At 37.7% G+C, this 19,941-nt stretch overlaps 2 protein-coding genes and 1 long non-coding RNA gene across 5 annotated transcripts; 1 reads left to right on the top strand and 2 right to left on the bottom strand.

Annotated features, from left to right (window-relative positions):
- Positions 1-45: 45 nt before the first annotated feature.
- Positions 46-6,367, top strand: LOC107044147 (menin). 2 transcript variants are annotated; one of them, XM_015265928.2, is made up of 4 exons: positions 46-852; positions 1,513-1,963; positions 3,300-4,195; positions 4,564-6,367. In XM_015265928.2, exons 1-3 carry the CDS (start codon positions 285-287, stop codon positions 4,180-4,182), a joined length of 1,902 nt encoding a protein of 633 aa, XP_015121414.1. In that variant the 5' UTR covers positions 46-284; the 3' UTR covers positions 4,183-4,195; positions 4,564-6,367. The 2 variants fall into 2 exon arrangements, with proteins under 2 accessions (XP_015121414.1, XP_015121413.1); XM_015265927.1 differs by lacking the exon at positions 4,564-6,367 and having other exon boundaries at positions 3,300-4,294.
- Positions 6,055-7,464, bottom strand: LOC114841526. 2 transcript variants are annotated; one of them, XR_003783145.1, is made up of 3 exons: positions 7,213-7,464; positions 6,874-7,022; positions 6,055-6,280 (listed from the first exon to the last, which is right to left on the bottom strand). It is a non-coding gene; the product is annotated as an uncharacterized LOC114841526 (long non-coding RNA). The 2 variants fall into 2 exon arrangements; XR_003783144.1 differs by having other exon boundaries at positions 6,874-7,464.
- LOC107044144 (signal-induced proliferation-associated 1-like protein 2) lies at positions 7,465-18,873 on the bottom strand. The gene is made up of 3 exons (XM_029126540.1): positions 18,540-18,873; positions 12,699-12,912; positions 7,465-12,607 (listed from the first exon to the last, which is right to left on the bottom strand). The coding sequence occupies exons 2-3, from the start codon at positions 12,901-12,903 to the stop codon at positions 8,370-8,372; spliced, it is 4,443 nt and encodes a 1,480-aa protein (XP_028982373.1). The 5' UTR covers positions 12,904-12,912; positions 18,540-18,873; the 3' UTR covers positions 7,465-8,369.
- Between the last annotated feature and the right edge of the window lie 1,068 nt (positions 18,874-19,941).

Here is a 19,941-nt window from a genome sequence, read left to right on the forward strand (position 1 = left end):
GTTATGCTGCACCAGCGCCAGCCTCACTGAACTACCAACGACAAATATGAGGAGAAAAAAAACAGTGTCGTCGCCAATGAGGAACACACAACTGTACACAACTTTTGGACTAAAAATAAATTAATCCAAAACTGAGAATAAAGGAAAAAAGTAAAGTTGTTGAAAGACAAAGCATTTCTGTGCCAAGTGAGTGATAAAATCCTGGCTCTACGCAAAGTAAAGTGGTGGTTTGTGGCGGCATCGGTCTTTAGAATCAGGACCGAGGGCCCCTGAGTTGGAGGGCCATGGCGGGTTTGAAGGATGAGGATAAAGCCCTCTTCCCTGTACGAAGTATATCCTCTATTGTTCAAATATTTGAAAAACAGTTGGCTAATAATAATACTGAACCAGACTTGGCACTACTGTCGATACTTGTTGGTGCTGTGGAGAATTCGTTAACCTGCAATCGCACTATTGCGTCGCAAGAAAGCACTATCTACGATGAGCCGAAACTTCCAGCGGTTGAGTTCAACATTGCTGAGACACTTTATTCGAAATTTCATGCTATTATCAAAGGAGCTGTGGATCTCTCGATTTATGATCAGAAGTATGCAACCCGAGAATTGGTTAAAAGAGTCTCAGATGTCATATGGAACTCACTGACCAGAAGTTACTACAAGGATAGAGCACACCTTCAGAGTCTGTACAGTTATCTCACTGCTAATAAGTTGGACTGTTTTGGTGTGGCTTTTGCTGTTGTTGCTGGATGCCAGGTGCTGGGCTTCAATGATGTACATTTGGCCATGTCTGAGGATCATGCCTGGGTTGTTTGTGGCGAGAACGGGGATGAGACTGTTGAGGTTACGTGGCACGGTATGTTTGAAACTGTAATTTTTAATATAGTTTAAGGCCCGAATGGATTATCTTTCGGACATTATTTCGATTGTTTCCATCTTCATAATGTAAAATATATCACAATTTCGATTGGATTTTACATCACGTAGGAGTCGTTAAAAATTATGATTGCACAATCAAAAAACGTAGAAAAAACTGTACGTTTATAAATCAGTATAAAAAATTCTTATAATTTAAAAAAATTGCAATTTTCAAATTATTCCATCAATCTTCATCCAAAAGTAAACTTTCTAATTTTTTTTTTCAGATATTTAAAATGTTTTTTAACGATTCAATATCGAGATTCAAAGTCAGACTTGCACAGTTTAAGTAATAAAATCATTGTAAAATGTCCGGAAACTTAGGGTCAAATGCAGCTCAAATGAAAGCTCTGATGTTCGACGACAAAAAAAAGCATTTCACTGGAGAAAACATAGCCAAAGTACTTGGATATACTTAATTCTTCAAGTTATCAAACTATCAAAAAGCAGAAAGTCAAAATTAATCATTTTACATAGTACTTTGAAATAGTCGTTATGAAAGATTAAAAAAATGATTTTATATTGATTTAATTGGCATTTGACGAGGGAAAAGCGTGAACCAATTGACTAAAATTTTTTTTTTCATTTCTATGAACAGGAAAAGGTAATGAGGACAAACGCGGACAACCCGTGGAGGCCGGGATAGCTTCTCGTTCGTGGTTGTATGTTAATGGGAATGCTGTTATCTGCAACAGAGCGATGGAAGTTGCAACGATAGTATCAGCAATAAATCCTAGTCTGAGTGCGACTGCAGATGCTGCTGAGGTGGCACTTCTGCAGCAGGAGCTCTTGTGGTTGTTGTACGACCTGGGGCACTTAACAAAATACCCAATGGCTTTGGGAAATCTTGGAGACTTAGAGGAGGCTGCTCCAACGCCTGGGAGGCCTCCTGCAATTGTTCTCTTTCAAGAGGCTATACGCTCGGCAAGAAAATTCTATGGCAATGCTCATGTTTATCCTTATACTTATCAGGGTGGTTATCTCTACCGACATGGACTCCATGCAAATGCACTTGCGTCGTGGGCTGATGCTGCTGATGTGTTGAGAAAGTGAGTAAAATTATTCTGTTGATAGTGGCTGCACTTATTATTATTGGAAGTAATCGCCAGGAGCGATTTCTTGTAATTTACAAAAATACTTAGGGGAGGGTGGGGTAATATGGGCACCAGATTTAAATAACAAGTTGAATTGGATCAAATCTACTGTTCCGGATTCCACGACTTTATTCCCCGATAAAATTTCTCCGACAAAACTCCACCCTCTCCCCAAAAAATTTCCTCGTGCCATTTTTTCCTCATTTTTTTTTACCACGACATTTTTTCCTCAAGACACATGCTAACCCCTATTTGTCCCCCGTCCATTTCCTTCCAATTTCCGCAATTGAATTTATTTACGAAGATGAAAGAAATTATTCAGTATTTAATTTCAGTAACAATCCTCAATGTGTGGCTATAACATTTTCAATGAGCAAAATAAAAATTTCCCTACAGCTACATTTGGAAGTTAATTCAATTGATAGAAACAGAACAAGGTCTTACAGAATTGGAAGTAATTCAAGTGGGGGCTGGACGTGAGGCTCCACCCAGGAAGAACTATAGAGATTTTGGAAGATGGAAGAAATTTTTTTTTTGTTATTCTTTGTTTATAAAATTAATTGAAAAAATGGAAAAAAATTTGGAGGGAAAAAAGAGCGAGGAAATTTTGTCGGCTAAAAAAATATGGGCCACCCTGTTCCGTCTTCATTTGAAAGTTATCAAAATAAACACATTGTCATACGACTGCGTCGTAGAAGTGTAAGGTAAAGCAAAAACGGGGTAAAATGGACACTTCGATATCTTCCTCAATTTTTAATGTTTCAACAATATTATTCAATTTCCGGAATCGTAGTCATGACTACGATTCCGGAAATTGAAAAAAAAAATCATTTTTGGCTTCTGTCGATGGGGGTGGGTGGTAAACCAAATTTTTCGTTATTCACTTATCTTTATCTCCCCCCATTACTTTATGGTGATTTCCTTTGTAAGTAGAAAAGTAGTCATCTTACAGATTTCACAAATGGACAAAAGATCAGTTGTATAGGGTGTGCAATTGTTCATTGAAAAAAAAAAATAATTTCAGTTATTTCAATAGTAAAACAGGAAATCCAAAGCTAGAATAGCTTATACTTCAAACTTCAATGTAAAATTTACTAAAGTTGAAGTATATTTGTTAATATCTCTTCCAACTGTAATGTCTCTCCATAAAAACATACCGACACGATTCTGTTGAAAATTCTCTTGATTAAAAGTTGATTAGGACTAACTTTTTCCGATGTCCATATTGCCCCACCCTCCCCTATATGAATTATTTCTCAACCTTTTATAAACATAAATTATAATTTTTTAGGTATGATTATTCCCGAGATGATGGAGAAATCTACAAAGAATTACTAGAAATAGCAAATGAATTAATTCCTCATACAGTTCGAGCTGACGAGCGTCTGCTTCGTCAGCCCCGTTGTTTCGCCTACCTCTTACGTTTTTACGATGGCATTTGCCAGTGGGAAGAGGGTGCGAACACCCCTGTACTCCATATCGGCTGGGCAAGGCCGCTGGTAAACACAATATCCAAGTTCGATGCGAGCATCAGAGCTCAGGTAATCATCGAGTGTCACGAAACTGAATTACAAATGAGTTACGTGCACGACGAGGAGAATCACCACACCAGAGAGTTTCGTAGGGACTCCAATGTGGATGAAGGGAGTCATCATAACAATAATAACCACCACAACAACAATAACAATACAACAACGAGCAATAACAACAACAACAATTATTGTAAGACAAAGGAGAGGTCGAGTGCAGCGAGAGATTTGATTGCAAGTCTAGAATCAAAAGTGCAGTCGACGAATCCTGCACCAATGCATCCAGGAATTCAGGCGTTGACAGCTGCTTGCAGTGAAAAAATACTCAACCGTGATTATTTGTTGCAAGGTGATGGAGAACCTTTTGTGGCACCTCAGGAGAGTTCATTACCCCCCACTCCATCAACATCTCAGGAAACCCTCGATCCAGAAGTTGAGGAGGACTCTGAGAATGATAGCCCCAGAATAACTCTGTACAGCGAAAAAATGAAGGGGCTTAAGGATTTACTTCTTGCTGAAAAATTGAATACACATGCAATTTCTCTACAATTGACAGCACAGAGTCAAGTTCAAATTGGAAAGAAAACCAGAGGCAATGATGATCTTGGTGTTCATCAACGTCCCAAGAGGACACGACGAGAGTGATTTATTCCACAGGGTATTTATGATCAACTATTTTACGTTTTTTTCTGTAGCAAAGTGGTTGGGAACAGGAGGCTGGTCCAAGAGGGAAAATATATCGTGGCAATTTCTTTTAGTACATGCAATTTTTCATCCTCAACATCTTTCAATTTTTTTCGTCTAAACCTAGTAATTACTAAAATAGTGTAGAAATCTACAGTAGGTGACTGTGAAATTCGCTTGCAGATAGTTTCGGCGATATCTTTAAAACTAGTAGGCTTGAAGAAAAATGTCTCGATATCATTTTTCGTGGCCTATGGAATTTCTCCAAAACCTCTTCCTTCCAATCCCTTGTTCTTCATCACTTTACCGCTGATTTTATTTCGACTTCTCATCATTTCGCAGGGAATTCATCCCCTTGAATTTTCATTTTGGTGCTCATCTCTCCTGAGACGACAGAAAACTCGCTTCCGTTATTTTGCCAACCAGTATAATAATAGGATATTTCGATACAAGTGCGGAAAAATAGTTTTTGACTTTAGTGGAAGTGAGTACCCTCCCACGGCTCTAAGACTGCTTTTTCGATGAGTATCGAACCCTATCTTTCATCACAATGCGTTTCAAGAGGGATTTTATGGACGCAAGACGTGAGTAAAACGTAATTTTACACTCAGCGCGATGAAAATGAAATAATCTTTATCATTGAGTTTAGGTATGGGGACAAGGCTTAGCTGTTTGTTAAGAGTTAATTGTGTGTAGAAAAGTACAAAACATATTTCTCTTACTTTTTTTAATTAGTAATTTAAAGAGATGCGAAAAAATATGAGAGCAAGTTAGTCCTTAAAATTGAGATTTATTTTTTATTGGCTATATTTATTGATGAAAAAAAAATGATTCTATCAACGTCAAAATGTTTCTCTAATGATTATTTTTTAATAACTTATTTATTGAAGGAAAAAATTGACTTATAAATAAGGTAGTGAGATTTTTTTTACATTCCGTTCGACTAACCAACTCGCAAAAATCGTGAGTGTTTTTTAGCTCATAAACACATTTCATTCAATTAATTACGAGCATTAAAGTTCATTTTCTCTCATATTTCTATATTTATTAATTAAATCATTAATACTTCTTTTAATGGCACATCGGTCAAGTACTACCCGCATTTTATTGAATACGTGTATTCACGTATTAATTTGATTTATCCCACGCTTGAAAAAAAATATACGTGCTTTTGCGTGCGTAAGTTATTTCATCAATTAATTTATTGCTACTTAATAATTAAGTTATAGCACTCTTTCCCTGCAGAATCTCGTGTATCAACAACCATCGCTATTTTTTAGGTTCTCGACTGTAGGAAACCGTTTTTTTCTTTTTGTCAAATGAAATTGACCCCCCCCCCCTAAAAAAAACAATTAATTGGTTGTAAGTGGATTGTTGTAGAATAGCTGTTGAAAGAAATCGAGGTGAGAACTAATTTAGATGCTTAAAGAAAAAAACTCTACAGAGAACACACTAGTAAAATGAAAAATATTATAAAAATTAATCCACGGAAGCAGTGGATTAATTAAATGCGTTACAATGAAAAGGCGCTATCTTGCTGTGATGCTGTTGATATACTGGACGATAGTACTATTGATATGACTGAGATATTGCGAGGCGCAGCGTGGCTGAGAAAAAGGGAAAAAATAAAGTAAAAGATGTGAATTGCTATAAATTGATGAATAAAACTAAAGAAAATTGTTTAAAAGAAATTAAATATATTCACTCTCTGGAAGAACACATAGTTGATTATCTCGTGTGCGACTAATCTAACTAGTAAATGCGTGTACCCATATACGTATACTATATAAGTGTAATCCTTCAGTATGGATCTGTTTAAACTGATAAATACCATTTTCAGTATTTAGAATGATTTATAAACATTGAAATAATGAATAACACATGAAACGTACAGGGAAAAGTATTTTTCTATTGGTAAAAATTGTTGTGATTCCCATGATTGCTTCAAAATACGTGTGATATCCAGTGTGGGAGTTTCATTTTTCATAAATCTTCATTATTTAATTTTGTATGCCTTCGCTGCGTTTTAAGTAACTCCAGGCTCCTGATTTCCTTTCTCCTGGACAATTGTGTAGCAAAATACTGTTAAAAAATTTTGTCTGAATTTTCCGTGCTAAATTCTATAAATTTTTATTGTGTTCCAATTCCATTGAAAATTCAGAATTTCGTGGAAAAATCAAAGAGAACTATAAATTTCACTTCTATTTTTCCCTGAAAATGAATAGAAAGTCAGAAAATTCTGGTAAATATATTTTTGAATTTTCAGCTCAGTGACACTGAATGCGAAAAAAAGCGAGAAAAGGGGGAAAAATGATGAAATTTCAGATTTCACTGAAGATTCAATGCAATTTGACACTAAATATTCATATTAAATAGGAAATTCAAATAAATTAGAGGTATTCTCGTCTTTATGCCCTTAAAAATTCTGGATTTTGAATTTTACTGAATTTTCAGTGGAACCTGAAATTTCATGATTTTTTCCCCTTAAATCGCATTCAGTGTCACTGTCCTGAAAATTAGTAGTGAACTATCCGTGAAATTTTATTTTTTTTAGTAATTTTAATTTAGTTTGACATTTTCGCCAAAAATGATTCATTATCAATATAAATTCATATTAAATGATATGTTGGAGAATGAATTGTTAGGACTTACCACTTCCATGTCCAATTGATTTTCCAATAATTGAAAATCACGATATCAATATGAAACATCCTCAGTGCGTGCCATAATGAATCATTCGCACAATTTGAAATAATAATATTTTCTTTGACAGAATTAGATTCCTGCTACTGTTTTCCGCTCTATTACGAAACAATAGAAAAAACCTACATTTCTGATGATAAGAAAATAGTTGGAAAATTAACAAAGCAATAAGTAGCGATAATAGAGGTGCAAGAAAGAATTTGAAATTAATCTTTTGTCGGCATAATAGCAAGTACTTAGGAAAAATGAAAAGGAGAAGTATATTTATAAATTATTTGATTCACATACAGCACCAGTGATATATTTCAACGATTATAATGCGAGAATAATGAACTCTGCGTCATGTATAAGGATTAATGCAATCAAGATCTTACTATACGCCATTATGTGTTTACAAATTATCACTATTATGTAACATCTGGTGATTAGTGACTCAAATAATGGAAATATCAGAAATCACTACAAGTCGGAAAGGAAATTTCAAAGAAATGTTGCAATTTTACAACAATGAAACATTCATTGAAACTACATAATGCAGGATTAATTAATCAAAAAATGTTTTATTGAAAAATATTAATAGTGTTTTCTTTATTATGCTTATGCAGTGCATTCACGCACTCACACACTGTTCTCCAGGAATGAAGATTCCAGTTAATAATTTCTATTGTCACTCAGCGACAGTACAGTGATATATGTAAAGGCATTATAATAAAAAAAGATACAGATGTCTGTTTCAATTTTTTTCCTCTGTGAACTATAATAAACTATTTTATTATTCAAATATTTGAAGTACAATTATTTCGTCCGTTGTTTCTCTTTTCACTTAAATTTATCGAAAAAATAAATTTTTACTCAACAAGTATTTCAATGAAAAAAAATATACGTTTTATTATCTAAATGCAAATTAATTTTAAACGAATATAAAGCATTATTACCGTCGAAGTCGTGTATAAATTAACAATGTTTTATTACAATTAATCAATTACTTCTTAAATGTCCTAAAAATATTTGGTCGGTTCATAGCGCACCTGTCCGCAATTTTCTCTTCGTTGTTTTGTTCTCTATGCCTTCAATATTCTAAAACTGATAATGAATCTAATATGATGGGGGGTCCAAATAACTTCATGGTTTTAGAATCAGCCTCTCTCTCTTGCGCCATTGAAAATTATCAACAGTTTAATACTCTTTTGTAAAAAAAAAAAACAAAACAAATGTTTGGTTGCAATGGGAACGAACGTAATTACCGTCATCAATAGAAAAAAATCTAGGATCATATCTGCTATAGTGATTTCCGATTCGAGAAGAAAATATTATCAAATTGAGATTTGGAATATCTTTGAGTAAAAAATTTGACTTTTCGCGATCGATTTGATTATAAAGATATTAAAAATGACATTTTTTATTCTAATTATGTAAGTAACGAAATTAGAACAAAAAATAAAATATTACTGATGATCGATAGTCTGAAAAAACCACTCTGTAAATCTCCTCAACTGCTGTGCAGCGGCATGATTCTCATCCTGCAGTCGTCTATTCTCATCTCTCAACTTCCTCACCTCCTCCTCCAAAGAGAGCCTCCTTCTCGTTTCCCTTGCAACCCTGAGTTCAAGATTCGACAAATGACTCTGTAAATCCGTAAGCGAAGTCCCAGTCTCATAAACAATTTCCTCATTACAATGTGATTGGTTATCCTCTGTACTATCCCGTACACTCCCACTAACATTTGAGACTTTCAACGGAAATAGAGTCTTAGTAACCCTTGGCGACAATCTCTCCTCCTTCGACAATTTATTCTCACTCGGTGCTGGACTTGAATTTGTACTTGTATTAGAAATAACAGTTGCTGGTCTCGCCATTGTTAAAATAACTTCTGATCCAGCCGAGTTTTCCTGTCGATTAGAGGTTGATAAGACGCTCAATGTCGTCGCACTTGTTCCACAGAGATTTTCCCTTGACCTACATCTGTTCTGGATCTCCAATTTATTACTACTCTCATTTTTATTATTCTCTCTGTTGTCAAGCACCTTATCAACACTTGTGATTCCAGACTCATTATCATTACAGCTCGTTCCGTTCTCTTTAACATTAACATTATTATTATTCACTTGAGAATTGTCATTACCAATATAGTCTGGATTAATAAGTTTCATCAAATCCTCTTGCAAAGTACTCGAAGAAAGATTTGCCGAGTTTCTGTGTGGAGCTCTCACTAGTGACTTGGGCCTGGGGCTCTGATTCCTCGGGCTCGGATTTCCAGCCCCAGATCTCTGTTTATTCGACCTCTTTAGACCCGGAGACTGATTTTCACAACTATTAGCGAACTCATCCTCACTAGGAAGAGCAGAAGCTGGAATATCAGTGCCATTTCCCTCGTAAATCTTAACCTCCGGTGGTAAACTTGACATTGCATAATCTTTTCTCGTATACTCAGCGTGAGCGAGTTTGCGAGTAAGAACTCTCTCTGGTAATTCACTTTTTAAGCAAGTCACTTTATCACCGATTATAAACTCATGACTGTCTTTGCTGGACTCATTAATGTCTTGGTGCGTCGATTGATTCAATTGATTCTGCTGATTAGATTGATTAATGTCCGAAGTTTCAGGATCTTGCACAAATTCATAGGAGCTTACTCGTCTCTCTGCCATAGGCTTACCATCTCCACCATAACCTTCCTTTTTACTTCTCATTTGCACTCTGGTGGATGCTTCAGTATCGTAAATATTATTATGCTCTGCCGCTTCAAACTGATTTATCGTTTTGGCAACACTATAGCTAGAGTTTTGTGCCAATGGAAGAGAAACTGAGGCCGTCAGTTTTTGATGTACGTGATGTGTATGACCATACAACTGTCCCCAATTATTTCTATTGATTTCGTCAATTCTCTGATAATTACTTTCATGTAAAACTCGAGGTGACACGTAATTGGATTCTTTAGTATAATACTCGTGGTACTGATGCTTAGAATTTTTCGAGTTTTTTGGCCCTTGTCTAGCAGGAAGAGGAGGAGGTGGAGTTCCATCAGACTTGAGATTATTCAACTCTTTGTCATGTGTTTCCAGTAAGCCATCGTACCATCGTTCATCATGCCCTCCGGTGGTATTTTCCTGCATAAATCTGGGATCGGCGAATGATCTAGAACTTGAGCCAGTCCCATATCCAGACGAATTGCTTGATCTCGGTGGACTCATTGATCTCTCCTGATTTTTCTGATATTGCTGGGCCTGCTGTGCACTCTGTTGACTCGAAGTGCTTTCCGAATTAGTAACATTCTCATAATCACTCTCGTAATTACCAGACAGATACTCACAACTCTGGAGAGAGCAGCCTCTTCTTGGTTGTCCGTCGTTAGTAGGTGGAATAACGGTGACAGTGACTTGAGCACTAGTTTTCAAAAGATCGACCATCTGATCGTGACTGAGAGTAGACACAGCGACCTTACAAATTTCTACCAGTCTCGAGCCTTGTCTGAGACCAGCCTGCCAAGACTGTCCCATGCTCTCCACCTGGGTAACCACTCCATCAGGCTGCACGTGAAATCCCAATTGGCCTAAACTATTTCTCCTCAGGGACAGTTCAGAAGCCGGGGATCCCTGAGTCACAGCTCGAAGTCTAGCAACAATCTCCATTATCTCGTCCCTTTCGGTATAATCAGGTCTCACATGAATACTAATACACTCACCCTGATGGTAATAAAGCCTTAGACTGTTTGTCTGTGCGTGCCACCCCAGGATATTGACGCAGGGTGATACGAAAATCGTCTGCCTGGAGTGCTCCTCAATAAGCACAATAGTATCCACACTAATGCCAAGATAACAATCCGTATTCTGTGTACTCTCTTCCAAAATAACTTGCCAGCAAATGGCCCCCCTTTGCGTCGCATCACACGCCAATCTTGGCCTGGCAGTGGTCTTCTTCTTACTACTAAATGACATTATCGAAAATTTTTGTCCAGTGTCAATAATGGTTGTAGTAGAATAATTAACAGCTAAATCCTTGAGATACTCCTGTCTCGTTCTTGTCGCCATGGTCGAGAATTTCTCGGAGCGATGAGCTGCGTTTTCGGCGTTGATAACTTTGGCAAGAATAAAATCGGCGAATGATTTTCCTTTATTGAAAATCGCCCCTTTCGGCACTGGTGGGCCAAAAATAGGAACTTCTTTGCTTCGTGATACAGCAACACTGTATTGAGTATTTTCACTGCATGGATTAATAGCACGAACAATGATGAATACATGTTGAAATTGCGATCTGATGCGTTTTGGACTGAAGGGGAGAGCACCGGGTTCTTGAAAGACAATTGTTACAATGTCATTACCAATGTGACGTTTTCTTAGTAATTGTTGTCTGTTGTTGGGTGTAAATGGAAGCATTGTAGCGACGTGGAGAGTCACCTGAGCACCTCGATGAGTAGCAGCAACCGTGTGGGTTCCTGTGGAGTCCGTCCTGGTGTCCAGTCCGGCTTTGTATCCCTCGAAACCTTTTAACCTGACCCTCTGTCCAATTGTCTCCAAAAATTCAAGGAATGCAGGGCCTGAGTGCTGATTGTTGTACATCTCCTCTTCCGTTCTCTGACCAGCTCTGCAGTACAATACCCCGACTTTATAACGATTGGAGAGCCCTTGTTCATCAAGCCTGGCTAGGGCTTCCTCAGCAGGCTGAGTTCCCAGCTTGAGACACCCCAGTTGCACTTCCGGTGCGACGAGCTCCATTATCTCACGTGTAGGTATTCTACTTGTTTGGTTATTGCGCAGGCAAAGGGCTTCCTCCGGAATTGAGCCACGTAGGGTCAGGAGTTCGGAAGTGCGGACAATTATTCTATAATGATTACCGTCCCTGCGAATGCTGATGGCAACTGGGCCTAGCTGATCGTCCATACCGAACCAGTTCTGGTGGTCTTTAGCTAGGAAATACTTTCGGTAATAGCGAGCACCCTCGTCGATGCTTTCGATCGGGAGAAGACGTTTCCTCAGGGGGCAAGTATGTTTCCAGAGGGTTTCGCCGGGCAGGGGTTCTAGAACGGAGACACCGTAGGCTAGAGAGGGTCTGTGACCTCCTGGAGTTGACATTGGGGAACGTCCGAGAGCAACTTCTCGTTCGCCTTCACCACCGATCTCGTTTCTGAAGAACGGACAGGGCTCCAAGAGGTCGTTACTCTTGCCATCTCCTGAGTCCTCCTGGGTATCTGCACCTGGTGCTGAACTACTGCAGTCTGGCCCTTCGTCTGGGGTTGGAGCACGTATCGTGCTCGCTGCGGACGCCCCAGTTGCTGTATTTCTTCTTCTAGCGAGTAAAATTCCTCTGAGTTTAGCTGCATATCCTAGATTAGCTGTGAGAGACTGACAGTCGTAGTGGAGGAACGCCCTCCTTCGATGTCGCTCCTCTAGATCTCCTGGCACGACTGTCGAAGGGGTGCTACTAGGAGTGGATAAGGAAGACATTCCACCTGAGACACTCTCCTTTCCACCCCAGAGTCTGTTCAACTTCAAACGTAACTTTGGACTCGATGACGACGTGGGACCACAAACCTCGTCAGTGGAGACCATTCCTGTCGGGTTATCACTGTGATGATGGCCGTAAAGTCGGTCTGCTGATGTTCGTCCACTTCTGAAGTCCTGCAGCATTGCAAATAAATTATCTCCCCCACTTGCTGAATTGCACTGGCCACCAACGACATCGATGCTTCCTGCAAGCAGAATTATTTATTACTTTGCCCAGGAATAATAATGAAAATAAGAAAAAGAGATGAAAAAAAAACGAAGAGAATTAGCCCTTACCGTGAGAACCATATTCGCGTCTTAGTGGTTGAGCATCAACAGCCCGTCCCGTACGCTCTGGACTGTGGGGCAATTCGAGGCTGGAATTTGATCTGTGAAGAGTGAGACCGCCCGCACGACTGACACGACTACCACCGGTATTACTGCCACTTCCGCCCCCACCTATACCACCACCAGCGGCCATCACCGCCAACTGAGCGATCATCTCATCATTCTGTAACATAATCGTTTGTTGATCAACACACTATACGCCTAGAAAATTATTTGGTGAAATTTAACAACTAATTACTTAAAATTTAGAAAAGATTTTTCAATTTCACTCAATCAATTTTGCCTATCAAACTAGATTGCGAGGGCATATACACGTTTGGAAACAATCCTGCAATCATTTATATCGTGACAATCGATGAGTGTCTCCCTCAGAAGATATTTTCGCAATAATCTACAATTCCTTGTTAAATTTGATCCATCAAATAAATCGACGAACGTTTTTTGAAAATTCAACAAATGGTTGTCGAATGTATCTCTTTATATAATAAAAAAATAAGGGAGGGGGGAAATTCGGGGACGCTGAAATATGCGGGGTGTCCATGGGGGGAGGGGGGAGGGGGGGTCGTTGCTGGGGATGTTCAACGATTCCACCAAAACTGTATATGAAATATTTCCGCAAAAAATTTTACAAGTTCTGCTTTTTTTTCATCTGAAATTTGATTCCATTTAGGAAGCACTCTCAGCTACAACTTTCAAAAATATTCCCCCCAATATTATCCTCATATGTATAATAGAAAAAATGCTGATTACTTTTGGGACTTCTCTTGAATTCAAGGCAATTTTTTCAATAACTAGTAAATAATTTTCTCCGTGTACTGTTCTCCTCTAATTTCTTATTTTATTTCATCTCTTTCCTATGGAATGTTTAATTTATTTCGCAATGTCGTAACACCGCGGTGTAGTGGTATGTATGTAAAGTGAGAACATTCGGGGAAAAATCAAAGATTCCCCGACTGAACCAGTTATGCAAATACAATACAATTCCAGACATTCTTTGGAGAGCCCTATTGACTGAATCAGTGCACTACCGCATTTAAAATCTTGCATATTATTTTTATCTGTTTACTTTCATTTTTGTTTCTCTCTACGACCATTCGTAAATAATCTCTCGGGAATGTTTGACCTGTGTCGAACACAAGATAGCCAAAGAAGTATCTGTTTTCATCTTATCAATTTTTGTTTTCCTGGTCTTTGGTAATAGTGAGTAGTATTTTGATGGAATGAGTGACGGTGACAAATGCATTAGACTGCCGAGAGGCCCTGGCACAGCATTGGCGCCTAAGCGTTGGTCTGTCGCAAGGGGCATCGAACTCTACACGAGACTTCACAACCCAACTGCCAGGCCAACACATCTCTCGTTGACTCCTCGTGGTTATTCCACACCCGGCACTCTCTTCGCATCCACTCATCATTGCATTGCGATTCATTCCGCTTATTCCGGTCGATGAAACAAAAATTCAAACTACGCCTGCCTCTTCCTTTCACGCTGTTCTACCAACTGAGAAATGAAACACCCCATCCTTATCTCACCGGTGGTAGTTGTACATAGAGTAGTTACTGTTGCTTACAAAAGTAGAATCATTTGAATTTCAAGAGGATAGGACATTGAGTTGAGGAATTCTGGAGAGGTCAACTTCCGCCTCGTTAAGGATGTCTAAGTATCTCTTACAGTTTGGTACAGACCACACTAGACCACACTGTTAAAAAATTTCGTCTGAATTTTCCGTGTCAAATCCCGGAAATTTTTATGACGCTTAATTTCCACTGAAATTTCGGAAAATCTTGTCATTGAAAAATCAAATATTCCATCGATTTTCTGTTCGAGTGGTCTGCAAATCAGTAAAATACAGGATTTCTACTGCCCAGTAGATGAACGTTTGTTTTTTAGCAATTGAAAAAAAATTGATCGGAAAAAAATCGTCACTCAGGGGTTAAGAATCACAATAGTTAGTGAAAATTCAAAGCAACAATTCACATTTCAGTATTTTTTTGCGTAATTTATTATCCAAAAGTAGCTTGTCCATCTATAGGGCAGTGTCCATCTAGTGGGTAGCTTACCCTATTCCATGAAAATTCGAAAAAAATAGGAAAATTCAGGGAAGAAATGAAAATTTATGTTGTATGGACGTAGTATTCCATACCAAATGAGTTAACAGCTGACCCTTTCAGAAATTGATGTCTATTTCGTTCTCACAATTGGGGCCAGAAAAACTATCTCTCAATTTTTTTCCGTTTTTTTCGACAGCCCATTTCGGAGATATGATTTTTTTGTTTTTTCGTTTTTTTTTCAATAACTCGGGTTCCATTCAGCCGATTTTAATTTATGACGACTCAAAATTTTCCATTTTCTATCATTACAACCGATTGTCTGTTTTATCAGTTCCATCTCTCTAAAATGTTAATAGAAAAATTCTATTTACACATACTTGAATGCATTTAAAACATCACATTCGAAGAAACCATCAGAAAGATCGCTTTCAGGTAAATTCATGAAAAATTCAACAATCATGAAAATCAAATCAACCAATGTATCTATCGTAATAATCTTTCAACTTCGACTTAATGCCATTACAACAAACATTTTAAGCTATGATTGAATTCATTTAACCCCTTAAGATGAATTTCAATATCCCCACTCTACCGCCGTCAAAGCGGAATGCCAGCGTCCCCACTCGAGGGCGTTGATAATCGATAATCGTTGATAATCGAAAAGAACAGTTGGTTTTTTTCGATTATCAAGTTGTGTACGACAGCGTTGACATTCAATATCTTGGAAACTAATAGTCCAATGCATTTCAAACTTAGCTTGAATTTTTTCGCATTTCCTACTCGCTTTTTCTTTCTCTTTTGATCTTAATAAACATTTATTCTGTTCTATTCTACTTATAATTCAAATATGAAATCGGATTTGGCACTCGCACCACTTCAATATTATTTGCAGTCGTAATTTGGCAAATGCGCTATATTTCCTCCAGAAAATTATTGCCATTCATTTTCCCCACACTTTCTACTTTTAGTGAACTATTAATATTACGCACGTTCTCTCCCTCTCTCTCTCCATCTCGTTAATTAATTCAAACTAGAGAATGAAACGGAACATCTTATACGCTTTCTACTCAATCCTCGTATGGTTATTGCTCAATGCAACTGCACTATTCTTATATTTATTCCCCTAGAAATCGTATAATTTAGCCTGTTTCACAATCGAAACAGACCGATGAAAATTTTGGATGAAACTGATGCAAACTCTCGACACTTCTGGATTCCTTGAAACCTATCACTTATACATGAGGTATTCCACGTCAAACGAGTCAACGGCTTACTCTCACCCTCTTGGGAGTTGATCTCGATTTTTCTATGATTGGGGCAGTAAAAATACTATCTCTCAATTTTTTTCAAATTTCTTTAACAAGCTATTTCGGAGATTTGATTTTTTTTGTGTTTTCGTTGTTTTTCAATAACTCCAGTTCTATTCATCCGATTTTACTTTATGACACTTCAAAATTTTCTATTTTCTACCATCTATAAGACTTTACGAGTATTTTTTTTTTCAACCCCTAGGTACTCATAACACCGAATTTTCAACAAACAAAAAGTTGAAAAACTTGAATTTTAACAATTATGTCACGTTTTAAAAATTTTCTTCTCGTATACCCTTTCGGGTCTTTACGATTTGTTCCCTTTCCACCCCCCAACCCCTTGTACCGCATTCGCCGAAGGACAAGGGAAAACCTCATTTGAGGGAAAAACCCGCCCAGGTACAGCCGGGAATCGAACCCGGGTCTCCCGCATGCCAGTCCTACACTCCAACCACACAACCACCGCCGTCGGTTTATGTCACGTTTTATTTTTCTCGTTTTTTATTTCAGTAACTCTTGTAATCAACACAAGTATTTTGAGCCGTCATACAAGTTGGGTTTCGTCCTAGATCTATTTTATTTTCAATTTTTTATTCTCGAAAATCCACGAATTTAGTCAAAATACCCCAAAATGACGTTGATTGACTTTCATTAGAAACAGTATGAAGTGAATTTAAATGTATACTCATATGTTACATATTTTTTTGATTCATAATCGAAGTCGGTTGGGGGGTGTTTTCTCCAAATTCGCGGAATTTCAAGAAGGAAAAATTAAAAATAAAATAGATTCAGAACGAAACCCAATTTGTATGACAGTTCAGAATACTTGTTTTGATTACAAGAGTTACTGAAAAAAGATCCGAAAAAGAAAAGCTGACATAATTTTAAAATTCAAGTTTTTTCATTTTTTTTTTAAATTTAGTATTATGAACACCTAGGCATTGATAAAAAATTACCCAAAATCTTCTTACAGATGGTAGAAAATGGAAAATTGTGTGGCATCATAAATTAAAGTCGGCTGAATAGAACCTGAGTTATTGAAAAGAACGGGAAAACAAAGAAAAAATCATATCTCCAAAATGGGCTGTCGAAAAAATCTGAAAAAAATTGAGAGATAGTTTTTCTAGCCCCCCAATCGTAGAAAAAAATGGAGATAAATTTCGAAAAGGGTGAAGGTTAGCCGTTGATTCATTTGGCATGGAATACCTCATATCGAACCCCTCTGATGCTCTTTATCGCGGGATAAAAATTTTTTAATTCATGTAATGATAACGGTATGCAAACGTTCAATTGTGTTATTATCCACTTTCCCGGTGATCCGCAGCCATTTTGTGGCAGGTAGTACAGAATTTTATGGATTTATTCACGCATTACACTGAGGAATGAGTAGAAACTATTCTCCCCCAGGTACATAATTGCCACCATTTGTTATTAGTTTCCTCACTCATTAAATTCTCTTTTGTTACCGTCTACCTCTTACAATAAAAATTGTTATAAAGAGTGTCAGTACATCTCATTTTTCTTAGAATTCTGGGGAAAAACTAATTAACAAGTGACGAAAGAGAGTAAAATGCGTGCTAAAATTGAATTGGATATCGTTAGCGCGGAAGACACTCAATTGCAACCGGTAAACGGCTTTTGCCGTTTCCTCTACTATGTAACTTCCGGTTGGATTCACCGTGACAATGATTTATGATGCAAATAATCACGTAAATTGACGGAGTAACGATACTCAAAGTTTTGAAGATGCGATGGATAAACATTTGATAACCGAGAGGATTTAACGATTAACAATTAACGGTACTCTACAGTGAGAGATCATCAATGATTTTGCAACTACAACCAACTGTAAATTAAAATAAACCGACAAGAACTCGTGATAATCACTGAAATCTAAAACTACAGGACAGAACATAAAAATGAAAAAGCAAACCGGTCAAATGTTGAAACCTCAAGCAGATAAAAACAATCATTTGTCTCATTCTCTGGCAGAATGATCTGGATATAGTGAGTGTTGTTCTTGTTGCTGAATGGCCTCGAAGACAACGGGAACGCTGGTCTCTCGTACCATTAAAAAAAAAAACGAGACGCCAGAGACTACCAGTGAAGCATAGGTAATAAAAAAAATGTAATACAAGGCATGGCAGAAGCCTAGCCGCTGCAACGTCAAGACTAGTGTATACCTAGTAGTGTAGCCTCGAACACCTCGAAAACGCCTCGCTTTGTCCTGATGACCAGAAATGCTACAAACGGCGGACAGATACACGCACACACACACAGATTCATTCTTCACTGATCCATTGAAATTTACAGATACAGAGTAGAGAGACATGAGAGAGCATCGCAAGAATTGCATCACAATGGTGGACATAGGTGAGTTCCCTGAATTCATTTCGAAGAATACATAATGTATAAGTGAAAATTTACCAACCCAACATTTCTCCAGGGCATTGTTCCCCCGTAGACACTTCGTTGTTGATAGAACTTGTAAATTCCTATTTTTATTATCAAAGCACAAACGGTATTCCACAAATATGTTTACAACATAATCGAGGTAAACGAAGAATATATCACTGGTCTTCCACGTTTATTTATTTCGCTGGTGAAATATATTTAAGGCACTCACGTGAATCACACAGATTTTAATAGTGGGACAGTAAGTAAGTAAGCAAAAGCAAGGCAAAAGTGAAACACGTAAACGCGTCACTCAGGCGGGGTATATCTAGAGAGTTTAGCGTCATACACAGATAGACTGAGAATACACCAGCGAGTGCAGCCAAGAACTAAGGGGGGACCCTGACAAATGGTTTACTATGGAGCTTGAGCCGATGGTGGGGGCCCCAAGAGGGGTGGGGATACGTTCCGATGGTTTCGATGACCATGTTGGATCGAGGGATCGATTGTTCGTATAGTTCATTCATAATGTTTACGAACTGAACACTTATTTCGCGTTTCTTCAAGGAACACGAGAGCACGTCAAGATGCCGCTATTTTTTTTAGGGGAGGGCAGGGTAAAATGGACACTAGATTTTTTTTTAATTATTCATAACTCAGGAACAAATGTATCAATAAAGCTCAGTTTAGGCTCATTATGTGAATACTTTCCAGTTATAATGGAACTGATAACTTGGTAAAATGAGAAACTAAATATTGAAAATGGTTTTGACTAATTGTAATTAAGATTGTAAATTTTGTGGATAATTGTAAGATTAAATGGAACTATTAATCTGGTAAAAGATAAATTCTGATGGAACAGAGGCATTAAATTGCAATAGTACACATTTCGGTTGATTAATAATATGGAGTAAATGAATACTGTATGTTGACAGTTGAGAGGGATTGATCATTGTTAATTTTTCAATTTCGTATGCTGTGACATTATAACTTATTGAAACTTGCGCGAAAGTCAATAAGTTATTATATTATTAAAAAAATAAAAAAATAACATTAAATACTGTATTTTGTCCTTAGGGAATGTTCCATATGCCAGGATAATAAATAAAAAGCTTTCTATCTATCTATCTTCCTATCTATCTAGAGGAACACTGCCAGTTGGTACCTCAATGTAGCGAAGCATTTCAAATTACTCTACAGTAGTGGTGGGGATAATCAGGCTGACGTCTCTTCTATGTACGGTCGATACACACAAATACACCATCGCTTCAGTCGAAATTATTCCGATGACTACAAATCACACCGGTTGATCCTGTTCTCTGCGTCTTAGGTGTCTTGAATCAAACTCGCGATTCCAGGCATTTCCGAGCCGACGTGACTCACCTTCTTCTTCACTCTTCTTCATTCGTATCTCTTGGGTTTTCTTTTCTTTTTCATTT

Source organism: Diachasma alloeum, unplaced genomic scaffold, assembly GCF_001412515.2.
Source record: "Diachasma alloeum isolate Michigan unplaced genomic scaffold, Dall2.0 Dall_scaffold_00681, whole genome shotgun sequence".
Classification (NCBI taxonomy): domain Eukaryota; kingdom Metazoa; phylum Arthropoda; class Insecta; order Hymenoptera; family Braconidae; genus Diachasma; species Diachasma alloeum.

What these genes read in the sequence shown, in the direction of transcription:
- LOC107044147 (XM_015265928.2), top strand. Translation starts at nt 285, where the DNA reads ATGGCGGGTTTGAAGGATGAGGATAAAGCCCTCTTCCCTGTACGAAGT. An exon ending in TGTTGAGGTTACGTGGCACG is followed by an intron (nt 853 to 1,512) that starts GTATGTTTGAAA and finishes TTCTATGAACAG; the next exon opens with GAAAAGGTAATGAGGACAAA. An exon ending in GCTGCTGATGTGTTGAGAAA is followed by an intron (nt 1,964 to 3,299) that starts GTGAGTAAAATT and finishes ATAATTTTTTAG; the next exon opens with GTATGATTATTCCCGAGATG.
- LOC107044144 (XM_029126540.1), bottom strand. Translation starts at nt 12,903, where the DNA reads ATGATCGCTCAGTTGGCGGTGATGGCCGCTGGTGGTGGTATAGGTGGG. An exon ending in ACGCGAATATGGTTCTCACG is followed by an intron (nt 12,608 to 12,698) that starts GTAAGGGCTAAT and finishes TTCTGCTTGCAG; the next exon opens with GAAGCATCGATGTCGTTGGT.